The 26,121-nt window shown below is 44.2% G+C and overlaps 1 protein-coding gene across 4 annotated transcripts in view; it reads right to left on the bottom strand.

Moving 5' to 3' along the window:
* Positions 1 to 26,121, bottom strand: part of SLC25A13 (solute carrier family 25 member 13) — a 267,392-nt gene that overhangs the window by 124,368 nt on the left and 116,903 nt on the right. For all 4 annotated transcript variants that reach the window (XM_063921355.1, XM_063921354.1, XM_063921356.1 and 1 more), the window contains exons 4-5: positions 14,545 to 14,660; positions 7,149 to 7,288 (exon numbers count right to left, since the gene is read on the bottom strand). In XM_063921355.1, coding sequence (XP_063777425.1) covers positions 7,149 to 7,288; positions 14,545 to 14,660 — 256 coding nt within the window. The remainder of the gene's footprint in view (positions 1 to 7,148; positions 7,289 to 14,544; positions 14,661 to 26,121) is intronic.

Genomic DNA, 26,121 nt, shown 5'->3' with positions numbered 1-26,121 from the left:
GAAACTGTGCCCGGAAGAGCTGACACTACAAGGAAAGGATTTGGAATCCAGGGTAAGACTCATACCAGCCACACCAATCACACCGTACAACTTGTGATAACTATACCCAGTTAACAGTATGAACAACAAATGAGCCTCATTAACAGATGGCTCATAACAAAACCCTTTAGTTAAGCAATAACTATATACACGTATTGCAGAGAGTCCGCACTTGGGACGGGCTCCCAGCATCCACTACGGACTACGAGAAATAGAATTACCGGTGAGTAAATTCTTATTTTCTCTGACGTCCTAGTGGATGCTGGGTACTCCGTAAGGACCATGGGGATTATACCAAAGCTCCCAAACGGGCGGGAGAGTGCGGATGACTCTGCAGCACCGCATGAGCAAACTCAAGGTCCTCCTCAGCCAGGGTATCAAACTTGTAGAATTTTGTAAACGTGTTTGACCCGACCAGGTAGCAGCTCGGCAAAGTTGTAATGCCGAGACCCCTTGGGCAGCCGCCCAAGAAGAGCCCCCTTCCTCGTGGAATGGGCTTTTACTGATTTAGGATGCGGCAGTCCAGCCGCAGAATGTGCAAGTTGAATCATGCTACAGATCCAGCGAGCAATAGTCTGCTTAGAAGCAGGAGCACCCAGCTTGTTGGGTGCATGCAGGATAACAGCGAGTCAGTATTTCTGACTCCAGCCGTCCTGGAAACATAGATTTTCAGGGCCCGGACTACATCCAGCAACTTGGAGGCCTCCAAGTCCCGAGTAGCCGCAGGCACCACAACAGGTTGGTTCAAATGAAACGCTGATACCACCTTAGGGAGAAATTGGGGACGAATCCTCAATTCTGCCCTGTCCCTATGGAAGATCAGATAAGGGCTTTCACATGACAAAGCCGCCAATTCTGACACACGCCTAGCCGAAGCCAAGGCCAAATATATATGACCACTTTCCACGTGAGATACTTCAACTCCACGTTCTGAAGTGGCTCAAAACAATGTGATTTTAGGAAAACCAACACTACGTTGAGATCCCAAGGTGCCACTGGAGGCACAAAAGGGGTCTGAATATGCAGCACTCCCTTAACAACGTCTGAACTTCAGGCAGCGTCTTTCCAAGCCTTTAACAGCGTAGGAATCACTTCATCTGGAACGCCCTTTTCCGTTAGGATCCGGCGTTCAACCGCCAAGCCTTCAAACGCAGCCGCGGTAAGTCTTGGAACAGACAGGGCCCCTGCAGTAACAGGTCCTGTCTGAGAATTGTAGTTCTGGGTACCAAGTTCTTCTTGGCCAATCCGGAACTACGAGTATAGTTCTTACTCCTCTCTTACTTACTATCCTCAGTACCTTGGGTATGAGAGGAAGAGGAGGGAACACATAAACCTACTGGTACACCCACGGTGTCACTAGTGCGTCCACAGCTATCGCCTGAGGGTCTCTTGACCTGGCGCAATACTTTTTTAGCTTTTTGTTGAGGCGGGACGCCATCATGTCCGCCTGTGGCAGTTCCCAACGGTTTACAATCTGCATGAAGACTTCTGGATGAAGTCCCCACTCTCCCGGGTGGAGGTCGTGCCTGCTGAGGAAGTCTGATACTCCGCCCATCGAAGAATCCTTGTGGCTTCTGCCAACGCCATCCTGCTTCTTGTGCCGCCTTGTCGGTTTACATGGGCGACAGCCGTGATGTTGTCTGACTGAATCAGCACCGGCTGGTTTTGAAGCAGGGGTTCTGCTTGCCTTAGGGCATTGTAAATGGCCCTTAGGTCCAGAATATTTATGTGTAGGGAAGTCTCCTGACTCGACCATTGTCCTCGGAAATTTCTTCCCGGAGTGACTGCTCCCCAACCTCGGAGGCTTGCATCCGTGGTCACCAGGACCCAGTCCTGAATGCCGAATCTGCGGCCCTCGAGAAGATGAGCACTCTGCAGCCACCACAGCAGAGACACCCTGGCCCTCGGGGACAGGGTGATCAGCCGATGCATCTGAAGATGCGATCCTCACTTGTCTAACAGGTCCCACTGAAAGTTCCTTGCATGGAACCTGCCGAAGGGAATTGCTTCGTAAGAAGCTACCATCTTTTCCAGGACTCGCGTGCAATGATGCACCGACACCTGTTTTGGTTGCAGGAGGTCTCTGACCAGAGATGACAACTCCTTGGCCTTCTCCTCCGGGAGAAACACCTTCTTCTGTTCTGTGTCCAGAAACATGCCCAATATCAGCAGACGCGTCGTAGGAACCAGCTGCGACTTTGGAATATTCAGAATCCAGCCGTGCTGTTGTAGCACTTCCTGAGATAGTGCTACTCCGATCAACGACTGCTCCTTGGACCTCGCCTTTATAAGGAGATCGTCCAAGTACGGGATAATTATAACTCCCTTCTTTCGAAGGAGTATCATCATTTTGGCCATTACCTTGGAATACACCCTCGGTGCCGTGGACAGACCAAACGGCAACATCTGGAATTGGTAATGTCAGTTCCGTACCACAACCTTGAGGTACTCCTGGTGAGGTGGGTAAATGGGGACATGTAGGTAAGCATCCATGATGTCCAGTGATACCATGTAATCCCCCTCTTCCATGCTTGCAATAACCGCCCTGAGCGATTCCATTTTGAACTTGAACTTCCTTATATAAGTGTTCAAGGATTTCAAATCTAGAATGGGTCTCACCGAACAGTCTGGTTTCGGTACTACAAACATTGTGGAATAGTAACCCCGTCCCTGTTGAAGGAGGGGAACTTTTATTTTCACCTGCTGGAGGTACAGCTTGTGAATTGCCGCCAGTACTACCTCCCAGTCCTGGGGAGTAGCTGGCAAGGCTGATTTGAGGTAACGGCGAGGGGGAGACGCCTCGAATTCCAGCTTGTATCCCTGAGATACCACTTGTAGAACCCAGAGATCCACCTGTGAGCGACCCCACTGGTCGCTGAAGTTCCGGAGACGCGCCCCCACCGCACCACCTGGCTCCGTCTGTGGAGCCCCAGCGTCATGCGGTGGACTTAGTAGAAGCAGGGGAGGATTTTTGTTCCTGGGAACTGGCTGTCTGGTGCAGCTTTTTCCCTCCCCCCCTGCCTCTGGGCAGAAAGGAAGCACCTTTGATCCGCTTGCCTTTCTGAGGCCGAAAGGACTGTACCTGATAGTACGGTGCTTTCTTAGGTTGAGAGGGAGCCTGAGGTAAAAATGTTGATTTCCCAGCTGTTGCTGTGGATACGAGGTCCGAGAGACCATCCCCAAACAATTCCTCAACCTTATAAGGCAAAACCTCCATGTGCCTTTTAGAATCAGCATCACCTGTCCACTGCCGGGTCCATAATACCCTCCTGGCAGAAATGGACATTGCATTAATTCTAGATGCCAGCCGGCAAATGTCCCTCTGTGCATCCCTCATATATAAGACGACGTCTGTAATATGCTCTATGGTTAGCAAAATAGTATCCCTGTCGAGGGTATCAATATTATCTGACAGGGTATCAGACCACGCTGCACAGCACTACACATCCATGCTGAAGCAATTGCAGGTCTCAGTATAGTACCTGAGTGTGTATATACAGACTTCAGGATAGCCTCCTGCTTTCTATCAGCAGGCTCCTTCAAGGCGGCCGTATCCTGAGACGGCAGTCCCACCTTTTTTGACAAGCGTGTGAGCGCCTTATCCACCCTAGGAGATATCTCCCAACGTGACCTATCCTCTGGCGGGAAAGGGTACGCCATCAGTAACTTTTTAGAAATTACCAGTTTCTTATCGGGGGAACCCCACGCTTCTTCACACACTTCAGTCAACTCATCTGATGGGGGAAAAAACACTGGCTGCTTTTTCTCCCCAAACATAATACCCTTTTTAGTGGTACCTGGGTTAATGTCAGAAATGTGTAACACATTTTTTATTGCCGTAATCATGCAATGGATGCCCCTTGTGGATTGTGTATATGTCTCATCCTCGTCGACACTGGAGTCAGACTCCGTGTCGACATCTGTGTCTGCCATTTGAGGTAGCGGGCGTTTGTGAGCCCCTGATGGTCTTTGAGACGCCTGGGCACGCACGGGCTGAGAAGCCGGCTGTCCCACGGCTGTTACGTCATCCAGCCTTTTATGTAAGGAGTTGACACTGTCGGTTAATACCTTCCACATATCCATCCACTCTGGTGTCGACCCCGCAGGGGGTGACATCACACTTATCGGCACCTGCTCCGCCTCCACATAAGCCTCCTCATCAAACATGTCGACACAGCCGTACCGACAAACCGCACACACACAGGGAATGCTCTGACTGAGGACAGGACCCCACAAAGTCCTTTGGGGAGACAGAGAGAGAGTATGCCAGCACACACCACAGCGCTATATAATCAGGGATTTACACTAACACAAAGTGATTTTTCCCTATAGCTGCTTTACATATACAGTTTGCGCCTAAATTTAGTGCCCCCCCTCTCTTTTTTACCCTTTGAGCCTGGAAACTGCAGGGGAGAACCTGGGGAGCTGTCTTCCAGCGGAGCTGTGAAGAAGAAATGGCGCCAGTGTGCTGAGGGAGATAGCCCCGCCCCCTTCTCGGCGGACTTCTCCCGCTCTTATATTTATGTTATGGCAGGGGATTTTTGCACATATATAGTTTTTTAGACTATATTATGTGCTGTTTGCCAAAGTAAGGTACTCTAATTGCAGCCCAGGGCGCCTCCCCCCAGCGCAGGGGCATAGAGGGAGGAGCCAGTGCACACCAGATAGTACCTAATCTTTCTTTTAGAGTGCCCAGTCTCCTGCGGAGCCAGTCTATTCCCCATGGTCCTTACGGAGTACCCAGCATCCACTAGGACGTCAGAGAAACTATTAACATCACATTTTTATTATTTTGTTTTTTTTTACTGTATTTGTCATTAAACATAGTGACACTGAAACAACTATCTGCAGTAACCCTACTTAATACAAAAAACGTTCTTTCCGTGATTTTACTGTAAAACTCTTCTATAGAGTAGAAGAAGCTGATGGCACATCCAATGAAAGCATCAGATTGATAGATGTGCATGTCGTTCAGAGAAACCGGCTGAGGGATGAGCTGGCTTTCCTCCGGGAGTACCAACCACAGTAGGCTGTAAGGAGGAGTAAGCGGTGGTCGGTCATGCTGCAGCACACTGGTTTTCTAGAAGCAGCTCTCTGCCGACTGCGCGTAGTAAGGAGGGTGAACATAAACTGTATTAGGAAGCCATCTGGTCCAGATTAAGTGCAACATTAAAAGAATTTGAATTTGTGCAAGTGATTCCATATACACTCAGGCTCCGGCTGCCTAGAGTTCGGGGTCTAGACATTGTCACACGGGCATAACTCATAGTCACAAGGTAAAAGCCCTGCACACGACAGAGTTGCTACGGCAGATGCATAGCTAAAGACTTGGGTGAAGCTGCCGACGTACGTTGCTCCTCAGTTACAGCACAGCCATCATTCAGCACCAGGAATTTCACCTGGCATAACAGAGCACCAAAAGGAACTTATTCCATCATAGGTACGCCTTTGGGTTATAAGCTGGCCTCTCCGTCACAATGGTTTTGGCCTCTATTTAAGGCTGTATTTCCAGCTGACCATTAACGTCAACTCCGAATATGTAGAGTGCTAGCTTCTGGGCTCAGCGCTCCCTAACTCCGCTTGCAAAATAAAGTAGTTTGAGGGATCTTAAAAGCCTTACAAGAACTTTCCTTTCTTGATCACAGACTGGTGCATGTTTACAGCCATGCATAATGCAGCTTTCATGGAGTCTTTACGCTCAGTAAATGGTGAATAACCAGGAAATGTTGGTCGTAGGCGTCAGTTATACCTGTAATATTATTATTATTATTACTACCAGTTATTTAGACAGCACACACATATTCCGCAGCGCTTTACAGAGAACATTTGGCCATCCACATCAGTCCCTGCTCCAGTGGAGCTTACACTCTATGGGGGTCATTCCGACCCGATTGCTCGCTGCAGTTTGTTGCAGAGCAGCGATCGGGTCGTAACTGCGCATGCCAGCTTTCGTTACCTAGCGTTCACCTCTGAGACAGAGGCGGTCGCTAGGCAGGAGGGGCTGAACGACGGCGGTAACTGTTGGGGGGGGGGGCCCGCGGTGGCAGTGTGATGTGTCAGGAGCTGCGCTGGCCGGGAGTTACTCCTCAAATACAAAGGCATTGCCTGTGTGCGTGCTTTTGTATTTGTGCGGGGGAGCCGGCACTGACATGCGGGGTGACTAGCCCTGTGCTGGGCGTCCCCCCCGCATATCTGAGTTAACGATCGTAGCTGTGCTAAACTTAGCATAGCTACGATCAACTCGGAATGACCCCCAATATTCTATACCACACACATTCACGCTAGGGTTAATTTTGTTGGGAGCCAATTAACCTACCAGTAAATTTTTGGATTGCGGGAGGAAACCGGAGTACCCAGAGGAAACCCACGCAAGCAAAGGGAGAATATACAAACTCCAGATATAATTACCTGCGGTGCTTACTGCGAGCTTGTAGCTTGTGCTCGGGGCTATTTAATTGCAGTGTACAGGCTGAACTTACCGTGGCTCTCTGTCCGCACCCTCCTCAATTGTAACAGATACCTGCGGTAAGTAGGGCTTTCTGCTCTTAACCGGGCTACCAGTGTTAACCCGTAGTTTCGGGCACTTAACATGGAATCTATGGATTAATGCTTGTGAGCTGTAGACTTACCGTGCCAGCAAATAGCCTTGTAATTGAATAGGTCTAGGTGTTATAGCCTGGAGAAGACATCAGCGCGGTAAGCACAGCAGCTAATTACATCTGTCCCTTCAATTTTTTTTATTTATTTTTTTTAAGTTGGACTTGTAACGTCTTAACTATCATGCTTAGAGAGGAATGTAATGGAAAACGGGCAAGATACACTCCCCAGATTCCAGTTAGCCAAGAGTGGCTGACATGATATAGTGAGGGGTTCAAAAATGTAATATCAATTATATTGACCAACTTATCCCATTTATTACCACAATGGGAAAAAGAAATAAAAGGTGGTAAAGATGCTCCCTAGAGGCAGATACTAGATATCTTAGTAAGGAAGAAAAGATTACTTACTTAATAATGTTATAAAATGAATTAATCATGCAACCAAACAATTTACAAAAAAACAAAACAAAGCGTAAACAGATAAAAAACCATGATGGCTTCAATACTCACCAGCAGAAACTGAGTGAATTCAGCATACGGTAAAAGCCTTTTCCGGTCTTTACCGAAGTGCAGCTGGACGAACTCACAGTCCCAGTTGAATGGTATATGCTGGTGAATAGTGGTCTGGCCGAACACTTGTTTTACATCCTCTGCAAAGAAAAGTAAAGGGGAAAAGTAACTAAACAGCACTTTGACTTTATGCAGAGATTTTTTTTCTTATAGACCATGGACTTAATTATGTAAAGCGGATTCTTCATTTCCGACACAAAAGAACCAAGTCACGCCAAGCCTTCTTGCACTAAATGCAACGGACAGAGCCACAATCGCTATGGAAAGACCTGCATTTGAAAACTGTGGTAGGGGTGTGAAAATAACTTTTTTCGGAATTTGGCTGACTGTAAGAAAAATCAGTTTAATGTAAAACGTTTTCTTCTTATAGGTCCATTAGGTCTATAAAAAAGTACAACCTGACGCTTCTGTATTTTTTACCCCATAATTCAATGTATTTGCACACCCAACACCTCTGTAATGGTATCTCTCTACATACAGTGGAAGCAGTCATCTTTGATGTGCCTCTGATCTACACCTGCATTTGTGGTTTACATATTAGAATGGGCACTATAATAGGTAAGACCTGGATAAATGTATATAGTGTGTCAGGCATTAGGGATTTTTGGTACCCACCTGATGAGATCACTATGTGATGTGGTAGGTGGGACCGCATTTTTGGCCGAAATTGTGCTTAGAACCTCAATTTTTACTCCATGTTAAATAGTAGAGTTTTTACTTAGTTTTATTATACTGAGTTGTTTTTTTTGTTTTTGTGTTTTAAGAATAAACTCATATTAAGCAACAAATGTAAACTTGCTTGCGCACGCTTCTTCCATAGATTTACATGGGAACTTTGCCCCTCCGCAACGCCCAAACCGTTGTTCCAATTAAATTTTTCTCTTAGTATGTAGATGTGTCTAATACTTTTTTTTTTTTTTTTGATACCTCAACCATGTTTTTACGTTCAGCCGTTCTCTCAAAATAGGTCTCAGTAATAAAACCTTATAGAATTAATATATAGATTACTAGTATTCTTAGTGCTTAGAGTGTACACCTGCATTTTACTTATTTTCTGTGTGGCACTACAAGTCTCACCAAGGTATCAAAGCTTATGTTTAAAATTAGGGTGTGCAGTCCAGTCCCAACCCCCCACCCACCTTTCCATCTGTAACAGCATCTTGTCATTTGTAAAGTGCAACGGAACTTACTGCGCTATATATTAAACTGTCAAATAAATAAATACATTTTGTCTACATGCAGTGGAAGAAGTCATCTTCGATGTTCCTCTGATCTACACCTTTCCTCCTCTTTGGTAAACACCTTTTACTCCGGCCTCGATGTTCCTCTAATCTACACCTTTCCTCCTCTTTGGTAAACACCTTTTACTCCGGCCTCGACGTTCCCCTGATCTACACCTTTCCTCCTCTTTGGTAAACACCTGTTACTCCGGCCTCAGAGACTTCTCTTGTGCTGATCCACAATTATGGAACTCTCCACCCTGGCCAGACCAAACTCTCTCTTACCACTCAATCCTTCAAGAACTTCATTCAATGGCCTATCCTAACCAGCTCAAGTTCCATCTTTAACAGGAATCCCACATAGTCTATTGGGTAAGGGTAGAGACAGTAGGAGCTAAGTGGTCACAGGAAGAGCCCAATATACTTTAAGCGCCGTCGCTGTCTGTGTCGCCTTCATTAACCTTGTCTATATACTTGTTCTGTTGTATGTGGTATATTTGAATGTCTTTTCATTCCCACTGTACTTCACTGCGTAGTTTTGTGTCATCTTACAAATAAACAATAATAACGACTTAAGAAATACTCAGCTGATCAGTTCACTAGCAACTAGAGACACAAGATACAAAGTGACTCATGCCTCAGTGATGTCCTAGTAATGAGACAGGCATAAAACTGGATGAGCCACTCACTGCGAAATGCGTTGGTCCACAAGATATGAAATTGTATAAGAGACTTGTCATTGTGTCTGTACATGCTCAATTAATACACAGATTGGTTGCTTTTGGGCAGTTCACTAACACTAAGGGGGACATGTACTAAGCAGTGATAAAAGTGGAGAAGTGAGCCAGCGGAAAAGTTGCACATTTCAACCAATCAGCTGCTCTGTATACTGTTATAGTATGCAAATTATAAATGTTACGTCAATGCTGACTGGTTGTCAAGGGCAACTTCTCCACTGGCTCACTTCTCCACTTTTATCACTGCTTAGTAAATGTCCCCCTAAATTATTACTTTGGTTCAAATTTTACAGACTGGGGTGCAGCAGTAGCAGGATTTATTGCAACACAAAAAGGTCAGCTGGCTCCCGTATTAACACCAATGAGAACAATAAACAGATTTACCGCCAACATAACTAGGGGTATATGGTAACCGTATCATAGGTGTACATAGCGGTGCACCACGTTATGGACACCAAAAAATCTGAACCAGTCTGAGATACAATGCAGGTTGAGTACTCCTGGCTTGATCCAGAGAGGCAGCACAGGGCTCGGAGCTATGTCTCCCAAATTACATCTGATAACATATATACAATAATGGCAGGTAGAAGTGCACACACTCACCAGTCAGTATGGAAGCGCTCGCAGATCTGCATTAAGGCCAAAATTGTGTTTTTAATTAACAAAAATTGATGTTTCCATGAAATTAAAGTCTGTTCTGTTTATTTAAAACACTATTTTGGCTTTATGTGCTTTCATGCTGTCTGTTGAGTTTAATACTTAATTTATGGTTATCTGCACCCAGACAGCAAACTCTGAATACGAGTGCACTGGGAAATTGTCCATACTCTCGCAATAATATTATAGAGCAGTGGCTCCCGACAGGTCCAAGGCGAATAAGGGCGATATGTAAATTGCTTTACAAGAACCTGAGGGTTAAATTAATTATGGTTGAACGAACATGAACAGGAAATTATAGACTAGATATGCACAATATTAAAACAGAAGCTTCAAATTAAAAATAAAAACCTAAGTCATCCTTTACACTTCTAATAAGGGGAATGTCTCATCATGGACTTTTTACTGTTTCGCCAACATATATGCATAATAAGCCATAACATGTGCACACACAATAGCGCAAACATGGACGTACTCCAATTTTACTTAACTTTTAGGTTTTAATAAAGCCGCCATAGAAGTGAAGACAATTAACATGTCGTATTTACATGAACACTGTACTTAAGGGAAAATTGCTGAGGTTTTATTGAATGTTGTGTGGGAAGATCACTTTTGTATACAGCTAAGAAAATTGCCCTAATGTTGTTCTATTCAAAGTGACACATCTCTCCCCGGTTTGACACTGACTGGATTGAATTATACATGTGAAGGAGACGCTAATTCAAAAGGTTTCCTACACAAAGTTCTCAACAAAGTGCATTGGAGCCAATGAAGACAATTACGGATGTCGAACTCTTCCCAAGTCAAGCGGTTCAGCTTCATAAATTAAATAGAATACGTTCTGATGAGATTCCTACAGACTTTCATAAATGTAAACGCGTTTGTTTAAAGAAAATATAAACGGCAGAGAAGGTGGACATTTAAGGCCCCGGACCAACAATTATGAGAACACAGCTTATAGACTCAATATACCTCCAGAACCCTGCACGGATTAGCTGACATTTGGCCAAAAGTCTGGCCCTTTTGTAGTCCGTGCACCATTATAAAGACAGACAACCGATATCAATGTGCTTATTTATTTTATGTGCCTACATCTAAGTGCCAAAATGGCAGCCAAGCACAAAGATGGGGGACTTGCTTATGTGCCAAGATGATAACTAAAGATAGAAGTAGGAGAAGCCTTAAAAGTAAGTCAAAAAGGTGAAGTGGTAAGCTAAATAACCAGACGAGCAGAAGACTACTGGACTGAAGAAGTTGGCAGCCATAGGTGTAGTATCCATATGGCATTACTACTTAAAAAATAAAATAAAACAGGAGCACTTGTGACTTATTGCCCAACAGTTGCTACCCACACAGACTATGGTCACTGGGTGCTGCAACGTATTACCAATATCCCAACCATATCAGCTTTAAGAGGTTCTATAATCACAGACTTTTTTATTTTTACAGAGCGCGGCCATCTTGCAGATAGCTAATTATGGCAGAATTGAGATCATACCGCTGGTATCTATAGTGGTTTAAGGGCTGCCCACACTAGTGGCTTCTATACCTTACCACGTGTTAGCCAAGATGCATGGATAAAAAAATATTACATTAAAACTTTTTCTCAGACAACGAGCTTCATATTCTCGTACCAGGAATGTGACCATCTCATTTATATATTCTGATGAGTGACTATACAACTTCTACATTTTAAAAATTCCTGCACATCTGAAATATTATTTGAAGACAGTGATGTTCCCAGTGTCGCTGTACACAGATTGCCATAGTAAAGACAACTTTTAAAAAAAAAAATTTTTTTTACTGTGTCTAATTATGCCCTGTTTATACACTAATCACAATTTTTGAATGTGAATATTTGTTATCTACAACCTAGCACCAGTCACTGTATGCTTGTAAGGAAATGTACTCCTTTGTTAGAAGTTAGAACACACACAATAGTTACACACATCCAGTTGTGTGTGCATCTTTTATTATTATTATTATTATTATTATTATTATTATTATATTTTTGAGTTCGAGAAAGACAACATAGCTGTAGATATGCAGGTCCAGAGGAATAAGATAAGTGCTGCAGATGTGGTGATGAGTTTCGACATTACCGAGAGGCAAATTCATGTTTCAGGGAGGACGTTTATTTACAGCATTTACTGTATTTATAATCCCCCCTTCCAAAAAAATAAAACAAAAAAACAAAAAACAGAAAAAGGTGTTTCAAAAGCAGAAATTATGTGAGTGTGGAAGGAGATGCAAATGAATGTGGTGGATTTATAGTAATCTTCCTTATTATACAATCTGTCTAGTTTACGAGGGCGGTGCTCCTCTATTTTGCATTATTCTGCAGCAGCATTATTGTAGGTAATATAAAAACTTTAGGGGATATCAAAACTTGGAGAGAGATGAAGAGCCAACTGTCATGGTACAGGCTGTGTTTGAAAATGACAGCTAGGAGCTGTTGCTCAGAGATCTATTTACCAAGCTTTGGATGGAGATAAAGTACCAGCCAGTCGGCCCCTAATACCACTTTCAGACAGAAAAATCTCAAATTCCCGGGTGTTTTCCAGTTTTGTGAAGCCGGGAAAAACCCAGGTTACAGTTCCTAACCCCCTTTCACACAGCACATTTAACCCGGATTATTCCCGGATCGACCCCTTTCAGACAGAACCCGTGTCAGCCCTGCGATAGACTTGTGTGTCATAAGAAATGGACTGTTTTTATGGCACACCGAGATGAGGTCATGAAAGTGGGTGGTGACTGATCACAGCATTGCATTAACCATGGCCGACGAGTTACTGCTGAGTAGCCCGGAGTTCCTGAGTTCTTGCTGTTTTTTGCCGTTTCACACAGCAAATGAGAGCCTGATGCAGCTGCTTGCACTGTGCTACCTGGCACAGTCTTATGTGAAGAGGAGGCGGCAGCTCCCTTATCTCTTCCTCCTTCCAGTGCACCATGCTGTCTCTCTCATCTGTCTCCCCTGCAGCACAATTGTGACCTCAGACGCCAACACCAGTGGCCCGTCAGCTCAGCCAATCAGCGCTGTTAACCGCGACCCATTTCTAAAATCCCGGGTCGGACCCTTTCAGACAGCCGGCAACCCGTGTACGATACGGGAAAAACCCAGGTTGAAGTACCGGGAATTCAGTCCCGTGTTGCCCTTCAGACAGAAAAAAACCCGGGTCACCCTTCTAGAGCCGGGAAATTACCGGGTTCTTTTCTCTGTCTGAAAGGGGTATAACGGTCATTTGTAAAACCCAACCTGTGGCATAGCAGTTAGGAGCTGATTGGCTGGTACTGTATCTCCAGCGACTATCTCCAACCAAGGCTCAGTGAATAGACCCCTGAGTACTTTATCTCTCTACAAGATCTGATAAATCTTCCTCTATGTGTTAATACACCGATAGGTGTACCGAGGCATCGCCAGATCGCGGTGCCTCAAGCATAACTACCATGCAATGGTTTAAATTCTACCAGCAACACTCCCGATTTCCACGATCCATAGTGCCTGTTAAGGACCTCTTTAGCAGAAGCTGTTTTACCCAGGCACCCGTCGATAATACATACTAATCAAAACACTAAGAAGTATAATACACCAAGTACATAAAACTACTGCTTCTTCATGAAATGCAAAGCAAAGTTCAATGAAGTTTAACTTCCATAACTTAAAAAAAAAAAAAAAAGGTAAACATATTTTAGCAACCATTTATATCTTGAGAATACATTCATAAAGGGAAATTAGAATGTGTCAAGATTAATATTAGATCTATAAACAAAGTAATGCCTTACCTCTCTTCATAATTAGACCATTAAGCCCCTCCCACATCTTTACCATTGCTGCGCTAATGAGATCTGGTACAAAACTAAAACACTACACAGCTACAGTGTGTTAAGCCGCTGTGACATCGCTGGCTCCGCCTAGTGTCTAAATCCACCAGTCCATAGTGCATCTTAGTAAGCCTATCAGTCCAGCTCTATTTGTTCTGTGAAGAAGCATCTCCCTTTTAACATGACAACTTGCAGCAGAGGCGTAAGCTACATTTTTATACTTGAGTATACCACGTTATTCCATGCACATTATTCATTATTCAGCCTTTGGTATATACAGTATTAATCTAAAACATTGGTCTTTAAATATTTGATGTTATAAATTGCTCCCACTCTATGGGGTATATTCAATTAAAGTCGGATCCATTCCGACATGTATTTGTCGGAATGGATCCGACAACCCCTATTCAATCCCATCTTAATTAGACTTTTTCAAGTCAAATTGAGATGGGACGCAGAGGAGGAGAAGGGCGGCGAGCCACGGGGAGATCAGCGGGGGACAGCTGGCAGCTTCCACCCGGCTCCAGCAGCGTGCTCCCTGCGGCTCCCCCCCCCCTCTCCTCCTCTGGGTCCGCATCTCAGTCCGACATCTTTTGATGTTGGACTGAGATGGTCGAAAAGGGGGCCGGCCCCGTTTTCAACACAAGCACATGGATCGGCAGCTATTCCGCCGATCCACGTGCTTTTCGACAAGTCGAATTCATCGACTTGTCGAAAAATTTAGGGATATATTGAATAGGTCGAATCAGGATTCGACCTTCAAAAGTCGAAAACTGCAGTCTTTTCGACAGACGGAAGTTTTCGACTTCAATTGAATATACCCCTATATATCTGTATGTCACATATTCAGAAATTGCTAAAATTTTGGTTAAAAAAAATAAAAAATAAACCTATGCTTACCAAATGTTACTTCTCCTTTTCCAGTTTTGTCAAAGAGCTGGAAGGCCACCATGAATAACGCATCAGGCGCACACAGGACAGACTCAAATGCTACAAACTCTTGGAAGGAAATTAACCTGAAAAATAAAAAAATGGAAGATGCTTAGTAAAACTTAAAGTTGTCCCTTCACCACACAATAAAGGTCCTAAAAGCAAACAATTCTGATTACAGATAGAGCTTTGATTTTCTAGCAAACTGCAAACGCGCCGGTCAATGCACTGGAAACTTAGCACAATTACGGGCAACACAATGACATAGAGCGTATGCGAGTCGCACTTAGTCCATGTACAGCAGTTGCGTACTAGTGGGAACAGTGACTTTCTGCACAAATCAGCAGTGGAAGGAGTAGATGATACACCTGCTCCTGGGTAGATGTGAGTGATGAACAGGGAAGATGACGTGACTGAGGGCTACATTTATTAATTAGCATCCATCAGCAATGCCATCACATACACAGTGGATCAGCTTCTATGGGCGTGCTTGTCCTGCATTTACGCAACACTCAGAACCGCTAAAGATTTCCACTGCAGTAGCGTTTGATTTTTCACAGCAGAATATATGGCTGCTTTATCACTTTGCAACACAAACATCAGTGTAATCTTATATCTACAATAAACAAGGTCAATGACTTGAGTTGGGCAATTCATTCAAGTCAACCGCACTGACCAATCATTGCATGAATGACCAAATCGTACCCAATACAAATACAATCTATTTAAGTTAGATTTCATGGGGAATGGCAATCAAGAAAAAATATGTTCAAACAAGGACCTCCACCGCTGACTCTATCCACCGGGCGGTGTAAGCGGCAGAACTGCGGTCTAGAGGTTCGGCGCAGTGCTCAACCAACCAGATCTGTGCAATGTGGTCACACACTGTTCCGTAAAAGCAGATGAAATTCAGAGCAAGTTCCAAAAGGAGTTCTCCACACTTGCTCAAACACGATCTGTCTACTGAAGTGGTTTTCGACTCCAAATCCTCCATTATTCCCTACTCAGTCATGTTTTCAGGATTTAATTTATTATGCATAGGTGAGTTAATCCATTTGGCTTGGTTAGTATATACAGAAATCCTAAAAACATGACCTGTTGGCAACACTTGAGGACTGGAGTTGAAACCCACAATGCATTGAGTAAATGTGAGTGCCTGGGGGAAAACAAAATATACCTAGGGTAGTAATATCCACCTCATTCATAGAAGACACGTGTGCAATTTTCTGTAGCACTGTAAATATTCACATAGGGAGGAGACAAGATTTCCAAACAGAGAAGTGTAGCGCTGACTGCATGTTACACTTACACATGCGTCACAAATCCTCATTATTTCCAGCTCCGCTGAATTATATGTGCCAAAGCAAGTGCGGTAGCCAGCAGGACTTTCCAATTACATAATAGCTAAGGTACACGTATAAGACATACTCAAATTCGAAGCATACGTCGATATTGCAGGGAAAAAGATGCAAAGGTTCCGACACAAAGATAAAAAATGATAAAAGTATGATCTCCAGCCAAATGCTAAAGGATAATAAATGACACTTTAAACTATCATGCTAAATTATTTTCTAAGCTAAAGTATCAATCTTATGTTAATAATAAACATTGAAGCAGGCTAAAAGATGTATGTTTGTATTTACCAGTTATCTTCAGGCTGCTATTAATTATTTATAGTTTTGGATTACCATGGCAACCACAGCCACACAACACAAAAGGATTTGGAACACCCCTCTGAGCTCTGTCAGCACTCCGACATTGCCTTCATCTTCTTGCTGTCTTGCCATCACATAGAATGGTGAGAGCTAATGCCCAGAACTCACTAATCTTGTGTTAAAAAATAAAAAACAACAGGGATTGGGATGTACCATCCTGTTACTTACCACATTGATACTAATCACATATGTACTAACCTATGCAATCAGTATTGCAAAGGACCGTTGCCTTTTGCGATGCGATGTGGCTGCTGGACTTCTGGGTCCATGATCCAGGTAGTCTGCAAATGCGTAGACCAGCGGCGAAATCCCGACAGCAATTGACAGACGGTCAAAATCCCGACAAGGTCAAAACACCAACATGTAAAATGTCGACAGGTCAAAATGCCGACATGAGGGTTTCATAATTTTTGTGTGTGTATGTCGACATAGGTCGACATGGACACCATATAAGTGTACCGCATCCCCTCGCATGGCTCACTGCGCTCGGCACACTATTATATTCCCCCTCCAAGTCCACTGGGATGGTAAAGTATGAACAAGTCGGTTTCAATGAAAAAATCATGAAAAACTTATGTCGGCATTTGACCTGTTGACATTTTACAAGTCGGTATTTTGACCTTGTCGGGATTTTGAACGTCGGTCAATTGCTGTCGGTATTTTGACCGTTGGGATTTTGATTGTCTGTAAATTGACTGCATCAAGCAGGGAGGCTTCTGTCACGGAACAGTTTCCACATCGCACTGCGGAAGACGCTGCATAGGCTTCTAGCGGGTAACGCCAGCAAAGGCTGACGTTACCCTGTGCAGCGGAGACCCGGAGGTAAGTACATATGAAATTGCAGTAAAAACCCTGAAAGCAGGGTTTTTACCGCATTTTCACATTAGTACATCCCGCCCAGCGACACCTCATTTAATGCAGTAGCTATTCTAGTTTCAAAAAAAAATGGTAGGCCTTGTTGGGCTACCCTATTATTCCTATATATTGTAGGCATTTAAACCAAGATGTTTAAAATTACCATAAAATAAACAAATGTTCAGATTATGTTATGAAAACCTGTAGAATCCTGTTTTTTTGGGACGGTGGATTAATGCCGTAGCAAGAGTCACAAGTTATTTCTTTGGGGCATGTAAAATAAAAAGAAATTAAAAAAAATACACATGTACAGTAGTTCCCTTTCTTGAAATTTAAATAAAAAACAAAAACAAAAAACACTTTAATAATCATATTGAGTAGATTCCATTTGTCAGTTGGTCATGCTGGAAGTAGCAAAGACTAATTTAATTTTCTGAAAACTCTGGCCCCGATTTACCAAGCCTCGGAGAGTGAGAAATTGCACGGTGATAAAGTTCCAGCCAACCAGCTGCTAACTGTCATGTTACAGGACTTGTTTGAAAAAAATGACAATTAGAAGCTGATTGGTTGCTACTTTACCACTGTGCAATTTATCACAATCCAAGGCTTGATAAATCTGGGCCAAAGTCTTCTGAAAAAGGCAAAGCATAACCTGGTGTGGGTAATTAAAAAATGTGTCAGATTGATGATTATATGTGACCAGCGCAAAAATGGCCTTAGCAAAGGATGGAGAAAACCTTCAGCAGTGAAGAGGTTAAAGAACAAAATAAATACGTCTTCTATGTAGGATTACTGCATTAGGGTTACTGACACGGGCAAATTCAAAGGTGTACACCAATGGCACAGCGTCTTTGCACGCACCGGCTGTGCGAAATTAAACAAAAGCCGCAGGGGGCATCTTAAGTATAAAGACGACCACTGACGGCTTCTGTGATCCACTGCTGCAGATTTTGGGGCACTGCAAGAGACGTTGCGAAACATCCGCACGTGCGCTGTGCGTTTCCTGCGCATATCAAAAAAGCAACGTACATTTACTTAAATATCAAATTTTAACGTAAATCTATAAATCAGCTACCGCTCTATAGATGATGATTCAGGCACAACCGGAGATTTATTAAATCTGGTGCACAGACAACTGTGCGGAAAAAGATGCTGTAACAGGACCAGAATTTGGCTTACAACTTCCAAACTGTACTATAACGCTTGGAATCGGATTGATTACCCAATTACCTGCGTGTGAGTGTGAGCAACGTAGCAGTTTCCATAAACGTTTTGCTCCGTATCTGGACATCCATTGTTGTTAAGTTAATGAAGAGATTAAAGGGTCACATCTACTAAAGAATAAAAGTCAAACGGCCGTTGCACAGATCCTACACAGAAATAACAAAACTTCCCCTTTAAGCAAAACAATGGCCAATATATTTCCCAGATTTTGTCCGTTCCGCTTGCTCAGAGATCTCTGCATTCTGTACACACTTACGGTAGCAATTGTTATGCGTGTTCCTTGCATCTGATTATTCCCAAACATATTGTGTTCTACACAGAACGCGGGTGCAATTATTTGGGTCTTCTCTGGAGAAATTATTAGGCAGATAATGTATTCCTGGCCTGTCTAGCATCTTACCCTGGAACACCTGTTTTTTGCACATGAAAAGACTTCCTTCTTAAGTAGTATGTTGAAGTTCATATTTAAATTTTATTTAATGACACCTAATGATGTGCAATCAGGGGGTTAGGCTAATCCTGAAAGAGAGTGCGTTGCCACGGAAACTGCCCTCTATGGGGCACCGGGCTGAGAACGCGGGCCGTGTGCTTCACATTACTTAGGCTTCTTTAGACATAAAGAACTACACATGTAATTGACTGTGTAAAATTGATGCTCAGTTACTTTATTGTATTGTGTGGGTCATAATTTAAGTAAATGAATACGTCACCGTTATTAGGGAGTAAATCTGTTGTGATTTACTTGCAGGCAGGCCTATTTAAGGGAGCCTGAAATACAATAAGATGAAAATAGCTGGTTTAATTAACTTGTAAAAATTGGGTTAATTTAAATGCAGCTGCTGCAGCAGATCCTCCAGTCGTCCCTTTAGTGATCTGATTAAAACGGCACATTAATATATGCTACTTTATTTAATAATGCTCTGCAGGCTTTACAATCGTTCTATTTCTGTTCTTCTCTCTTTTTCTGTCGTTTGCTGTGTTCCTGTTTAAATGCTAAAAAGCTGCCATAGCTGGGACGCCATACATACAATTGTATTAGGTTCATCAACGTTTGCAGTCTTTGGTACATGTTATAACGAAAATACGTATTTTGGGCTTTCTGGAAAGGCGTATTGATTTTTGATGGGGCAATTCTTTGTGTGTGCATGTTTTGTTATTGTTTCATGAGGTTTTCGATCCAAGGTTTAACAATAAGTTAGTCCCTTCAATTCTATTACTGTCCACGACTGCAAGGATCTGTCCACTTTCAATTATCTTCTTTTAAAAGAGACCTTAATCATATAGCGCCTGTTGAGTACAAGATATCTACGGTTTGCATGTGTGTGCGACACACATATGGAATCGGTCATGCTCCAGCTATAATTATCTAGAGACTATTGCCCTTATTTATCAATGAGTGATACATTTCACTGTGAGTGATAAATTGCACCAGCCAATCAGCTCCTAACTGCCATGTGTTTGAAAAATGACAGGAGCGGATTGGCTGGTGCAAATTATCACCCACAGTGAAATTTATCACTCATTAATAAATAAGGACATATATACGTAATAGCGTCCCCCATTGGGTCACAGCTTGAAGAGACTAGAAGCTTAATTTCTCTAATTCTATCTGTACTGCGCGCAAACATGTAACTGTGAACACACACGGTCTGGCATGAATTGCGAACGCAATGCCGGACAGTCACTGCTGAAAGCAGAATGCTACACGCCAGAAAATCAACTGTAGAGGAAGGCCAATTGTAAAGCGCAACAGAATTTGCTGCGCTATGTAATAAACTATTAATAAATAAATAAAGTCCAAGGGGTTCATTTACTAAAGGTCGATTTTCATCAATTTAAAATTGATGAAAATCGATCATGATCGATGCTGAAACACACATTTACTAACAGATGATTTTTTAATATTAATGTTTAAATGTTAGTAAATGTGTTTTAGCCCAGGAAGTACAATGTTGATTTAGACTGATTGTAAATATACCCCCAATGGTGAAGTAGGTATCGGCAATGTGGCGTTAATCAGTAAAGTAGGATCTAAGCAGGTCCAAGGGGGTACCTCAATGCCTTATGCGTTTGTGTTGGTACTCCCCAACTTCATCAGGTGCATATGCCATAAGTGTGTTTTCTTGTATTTAGGCTTCTCTGGCTACATGCTCACATTAGTGGGGAATTTCATGTGACCTATAATCAAAATGTCTTGTATAGAAATATACGGATTGCCTAAGCTGATTGAAATTGCTAAATAGTGTTTGGCAGAAGAAATAAAATGCACAAAGGGATTTTAGGCGAAACTAGCGCATGAGTCCACAGTTTTATAGATTGTGAGCAGAGCGTAACTAGACAATTTTGCGCCAGAAAGAAAATTGGTGTGCCCGTCCATACCTAAAATTGGGCCAGTACCTATGCGCTGTGGGCAGAGCACACTCGGCACACACCTAGTTATGGCCCCGCTGACATACACCGCCTACCATCATATCATGTACTAAATAGCCCCCCCGCCCCGGCAGTGTAGCTACACTACAGCACATTTGCCTCACATACAGTGCAGCTTGTTCCAGGAGCCTGACCGGGGGACTGAAGAAGAGTGCATTGTGGGACAGCTCTCACAGTCCCAGGGGAACTGGTCGCACACTGCTGCTGCAGGAAGCTTCTCTGCCTGAGGAGATACGAGAAACAGCTGCCACATCACATGGCTTAGCGTCAAAGGATAACAAAGACCTGCCAGCGGCGATGAATCAGCGGGGTGAATGCGTTGCTTTGCAGGGGGGGGGGGGCGTTGCGGAGGATTCACTGCGGCTTAAGGGGGAGCCGGTAGAGGCCGAACGTTGGAGCCTGTGGCAGTGTATGTATGTAACACTCTGTGAGCTGCTGGCATGCCCCAGTCCCTCTGTCTCCGCTTGTGCATAGCGTCGATTCACAGCTGCTCTACAGCACAGCAGCGGTTGACAGAAGACTCTCAAAACATCAGGACAGTTGGATATATATATATATATATATATATATATATATATATATATCAGTGGCGTGCGGTGAGGTCACTGGCTGGGGAGGCACTGAGAATAAATATATATATATATATATATATATATATATATATAGTGGTCGAAGTGGAAATTTTGAAGTGGGGTTATGGAAAAGACAAGGACGCAATTATGCACGCCTAAGGCGAGCGCGTGCTCCAGAAAAGGGGACGTGGTCACCCAAAAGGGGGCGTGTCCCTTTCACCTTATAGCAGACGGCACGAGCTGAAATTCACATTATAGCACACTGAATGAGCCGAAATTCACATTGTAGCACAATGAATGAGCCGAAATTCACCTTGTAGCACACTCAATGAGCCAAACCTCACATTGTAGCACACTGAATGAGCCGAAATTCACATTGTAGCACACTGAATGAGCCGAAATTCACATTGTAGCACACTGAATGAGCCGAAATTCACATTGTAGCACACTGAATGAGCCGAAATTCACATTGTAGCACACTGAATGAGCCGAAATTCACATTGTAGCACACTGACTGAGCCGAAATTTACATTGTAGCACACTGAATTAGCCGAAATTCACATTGTAGCACACTGAGCTGAAATTCACATTGTAGCACACTGAATGAGCTGAAATTCACATTGTAGCACACTGAATGAGCCGAAATTCACATTGTAGCACACTGAATGAGACGAAATTCACATTGTAGCACACTGACTGAGCCAAAATTCACATTATAGCACACAGAATGATCCGAAAGTCACATTGTAGCACACTGAATGAGACGAAATTCACATTGTAGCACACTGACTGAGCTGAAATTGTGACAGCAGGGACAGCCAGAGTGACAGCAGGGACAGGGAGAGAGAGTGACGACAGGGAGAGAGAGAGTGACGACAGGGAGAGAGAGTGACGACAGGGAGAGAGAGAGTGACGACAGGGAGAGAGAGAGTGACGACAGGGAGAGAGAGAGTGACGACAGGGAGAGAGAGAGTGACGACAGTGTCAGCAAGGAGAGAGAGTGTGACGAGCGTCACAGCAGGGAGAGAGAAAGTGACGAGAGTGACAACAGTGACAGCAGGGAGAGAGAGAGTGACGACAGTGATAGCAGGGAGAGAGAAAGTGACGACAGTGACAGCAGGGAGAGAGAAAGTGACGACAGTGACAGCAGGGAGAGAGAAAGTGACGACGGTGACAGCAGGGAGAGAGAAAGTGACGACAGTGACAGCAGGGAGAAAGAAAGTGACGACAGTGACAGCAGGGAGAAAGAAAGTGACGACAGTGACAGCAGGGAGAGAGAGTGACGACAGTGACAGCAGGGAGAGAGCGAGTGACAATATGGACAGGGACAGTAACGACGGAGAGAGGGTGACAGCAGGGGAACATTACCTGACTGTGGTCGGCGGAGGCACCAATGGGCAGCGGCGGTGAGATCCCTCTGACTGCCATTTGTTGCAGGTGGCGGCGGGCGGTGGTGGGCAGCTGGTGGTGGTGAGCAGCGGGTGGCATCGCGGGATGGCTGGGAGCGGGAGGTCACACCATTGAGGTCACATTTCTCAGAGGACAGGAGGGGGGGGGGGAGCAATCCGCCACTGTCTCCCCCAGTTCCTTAGCATCGCGGGAGGGCTGGGAGCAGGCGGACACCCAGCGGCATCCAGGCACAGCGGGCGGCTGCGGCGATGTAGGTCCGCAGCAGCGCCCTCCTCGGTCTGCTGTCTACGCGGCCGGCACTGGCTTCAACTCCGGTTCCCGCTGCCTATTCACCCCGCCGCGCTACTGTGGTGACAGCTCCACAGTAGCGCCGGGTCCTGCTGCCTCTTCGGGTGATTGGACGAGTGGATCCAGCACTGGATCCGCTGTCCAATCGCATCTGCCTCGCTGACAGGGGCGGGTTTCCACTGTCAACGAGGCACTTGGATAAGTGCCGCTTTCAGCTCCGGTTTTCAATGGGCTTTGACAGCCCAGTACTTGGCCCCGCCCCTCCAGCTTGAACCAGTTCCTCCCAAACTACTTTTTAGGCTTAAAATGATTAGGATAAGATAAAGAAATTACTCATGACACAGAATATGTGTCATAAGTATCTTCTTTATATTATTTTAATCATTAATCACAGGGGAGGCATAGAGAGAGAGAGAGAGAGAGAGAGAGAGAGAGAGAGAGAGAGAGACACAGACAGACAGACAGACAGACAGACAGACAGACAGACAGACAGACAGACAGAATGAATCATTGTGCATTACCAGTAGCACATTGCTGGCAACTTTCACTGTTTATATTTGTCACACTGGTGGTAGTAATGGAGGCATTACATGAAGAGGTATCCGGATTTCGCCACGTTGCGTTACCTCAAGGGGAACAGCTATCCCTTTCTGACGTGGATGTAGAACGAATTCTTTTTAAAGATAAGCTAAATTTCACTCGTGTTACCAATTCTCTGGAACAACTACAGTAAATGCACAGCTTTTAAAACTCAAGAATCAAGAGACTGACTTTTATCTGCACGGAGTATTCCTCTCCGATTATTATCGTGACAAAATGTTACCAAGGGGTTTTCGCATACGCAATATCCCTACTATCGGGCGTTATAACCCTGATTTTTGTAGGAGATGGGCGGCAGTCTTAAATAAGGCGTCTTTCGATCTGATTCTTCTGGTGATTGAAGAGGCAGCACGTGAATTGGAGCTGGTCCGTGTAAAAATCAGGACTTTGGAACTTGAGTGTCTGCCTAAACTCACCTCCGATGAAAGCTGTGACTGAATGACAAAGCTTGCACAACAAGTTGACAAATATAAAGCGGACTTGATTAAATTTAAAACCAGAAAATACACCACTGTCACCAAGGACTATGAGGAGAACCGTGTTTACGTTTGGCCCAGCAAACCGGCTGGTAAACAAAAGTTTTTTAGACCCAGATCCTTCAGAAGAGGTCGTTGTTTCCCTTTGGATGGTGATACATCCAGTGGTGCATCTAATAGCGAATCCGATCAAGCATCCTCCATTAAACGCACCTTGGCTTCACAAGTCCCATTAGGGGTGAAGAAAACCACAGCAAACAAGAACCCGCCGTGCCAAGCAGTGCCAAAGGGAAAGGAGGAAAGAATACAAAGACAAAGAAATAGTGTATAATTTATCTTCTAGATCTCTTACGGAGACCGAGAGATGGGTATTATCCAAGGGTTTAAATTTTGTGCCCACTAACTCGCATAATGTGTTTGTAAGGTTGATTTGAGTCATTTCAACAGACAGCTCCGTTTAAAAGAGTTTTTTGATAAGCGTGTTGATGCTGTGGCTAAATCTGGTGATTGTCCAATTAGGGTTAAATCATCTTTTGATCCCTATTCTAACAATTCTGCTATTAGATCTTTCACCAAAACCATTTCTACATGTATAGATGAATGTGATCCTAAGGCTGTTGACGTGATTTCCAACATCACTAGTGAGGAGCGTCATGCTTTAAGAGATTTGGGGGTATTTTCAATTGCAGTCGAAAACTGCCATCTGTCGAAAAGACGTCAGTTTTCGACTTTTTGAGGTCGATCCTGATTCGACCTAGTCAGAGCTATTCGACTTGTCAAAAAGCACGTGGATCGGCGGAATAGCTGCCGATCCACGTGTTGATGTCGAAAACGGGGCCAAATCCGAAAGGTTTTGGCCACCTTTTTGACTATCTCAATCCGACATCAAAATGATGTCGGAATGAGATGGACCCAGAGGCGGCGAGGGGCGGTGGAGCCGCAGGGAGACAGAGGGACAGGCGGCGGGCATACATCAGCGCTGCAGCTGGATGTCACTCACCCGCCCAACCTCACGGCAGCTTCCACCCGGCTCTAGCGCTGATCTCCTCTGGCTGTCCCCCCGCGGCTCGCCCCCCACTCTCCTCCTCTGGGTCCCATCTAAAATTCGACTTGAAAAAGTTGAATTTTAGATGGGATTGAATAGGGGTTGTCGGATCCATTCCGACAAATACATGTCAGAATGGATCCGACTTTAATTGAATATACCCCTTGGCATCTTACACCGATATCACTGTACGCCCTGCCCACATGGGGAGTGGCATAGTGATACAGGATATCACTGATTACAAACCAGAAGCGTATCAGCAACTTAACGATACTGCTGTATATTCTAGATTGTCTTTCGATCCCACTGTTCAATACATTAAAGAATTGGTTGATGTGCTTGGTGTAGCAGTCGATAATGGTATCATTTCTAAAAACACTGTCAGCACTCCTCATTGAAGCACCATGTGTGCCTGTATGTTATACCATTCCTAAACTGCACAAAAACCCGGTTCGGCCTCCTGGCCGACCGATTATAGCAGCCAGAGATTCGTTATATTCCTAGATCACCAAGTACATTGACCACTTCCTTCAACCTGTCATTCAAAATCAGGCCACGTATCTCAAGGATACTACCACTTTTTTTAGAAAAATCATGTGGAATTGATGTGGTTCCCGAGCAATGCTGGTTATGCATGGCTGACGTAGTCAGCCTGTACACCAGCATTCCACATGATCGTGGCATGCAAGCAGTAAAATCTCTTATTCATGATAACATTCATAATGCGGGTCCTGAAATTGATTTTTTTATGTCTTTAATTCCATTGACATTGCATAGAAATTACTTCCTCTTTAACAATGAGTTCTTTCAGCAGTCCCAAGGGTGTGCCATGGGCTCTTGCTCTGCCCCTGCGTATGCCAATGCATTCATGTTTGGGGTAGAACATAACATGTTTTTCAGCAACCCACAGCACGTCTCATTTAGCAATGTAC

Source organism: Pseudophryne corroboree, chromosome 5, assembly GCF_028390025.1.
Source record: "Pseudophryne corroboree isolate aPseCor3 chromosome 5, aPseCor3.hap2, whole genome shotgun sequence".
NCBI lineage: Eukaryota > Metazoa > Chordata > Amphibia > Anura > Myobatrachidae > Pseudophryne > Pseudophryne corroboree.
Note: the sequence above shows the minus strand (reverse complement) of the source record. Positions and strands in the feature narration are given on the sequence as shown.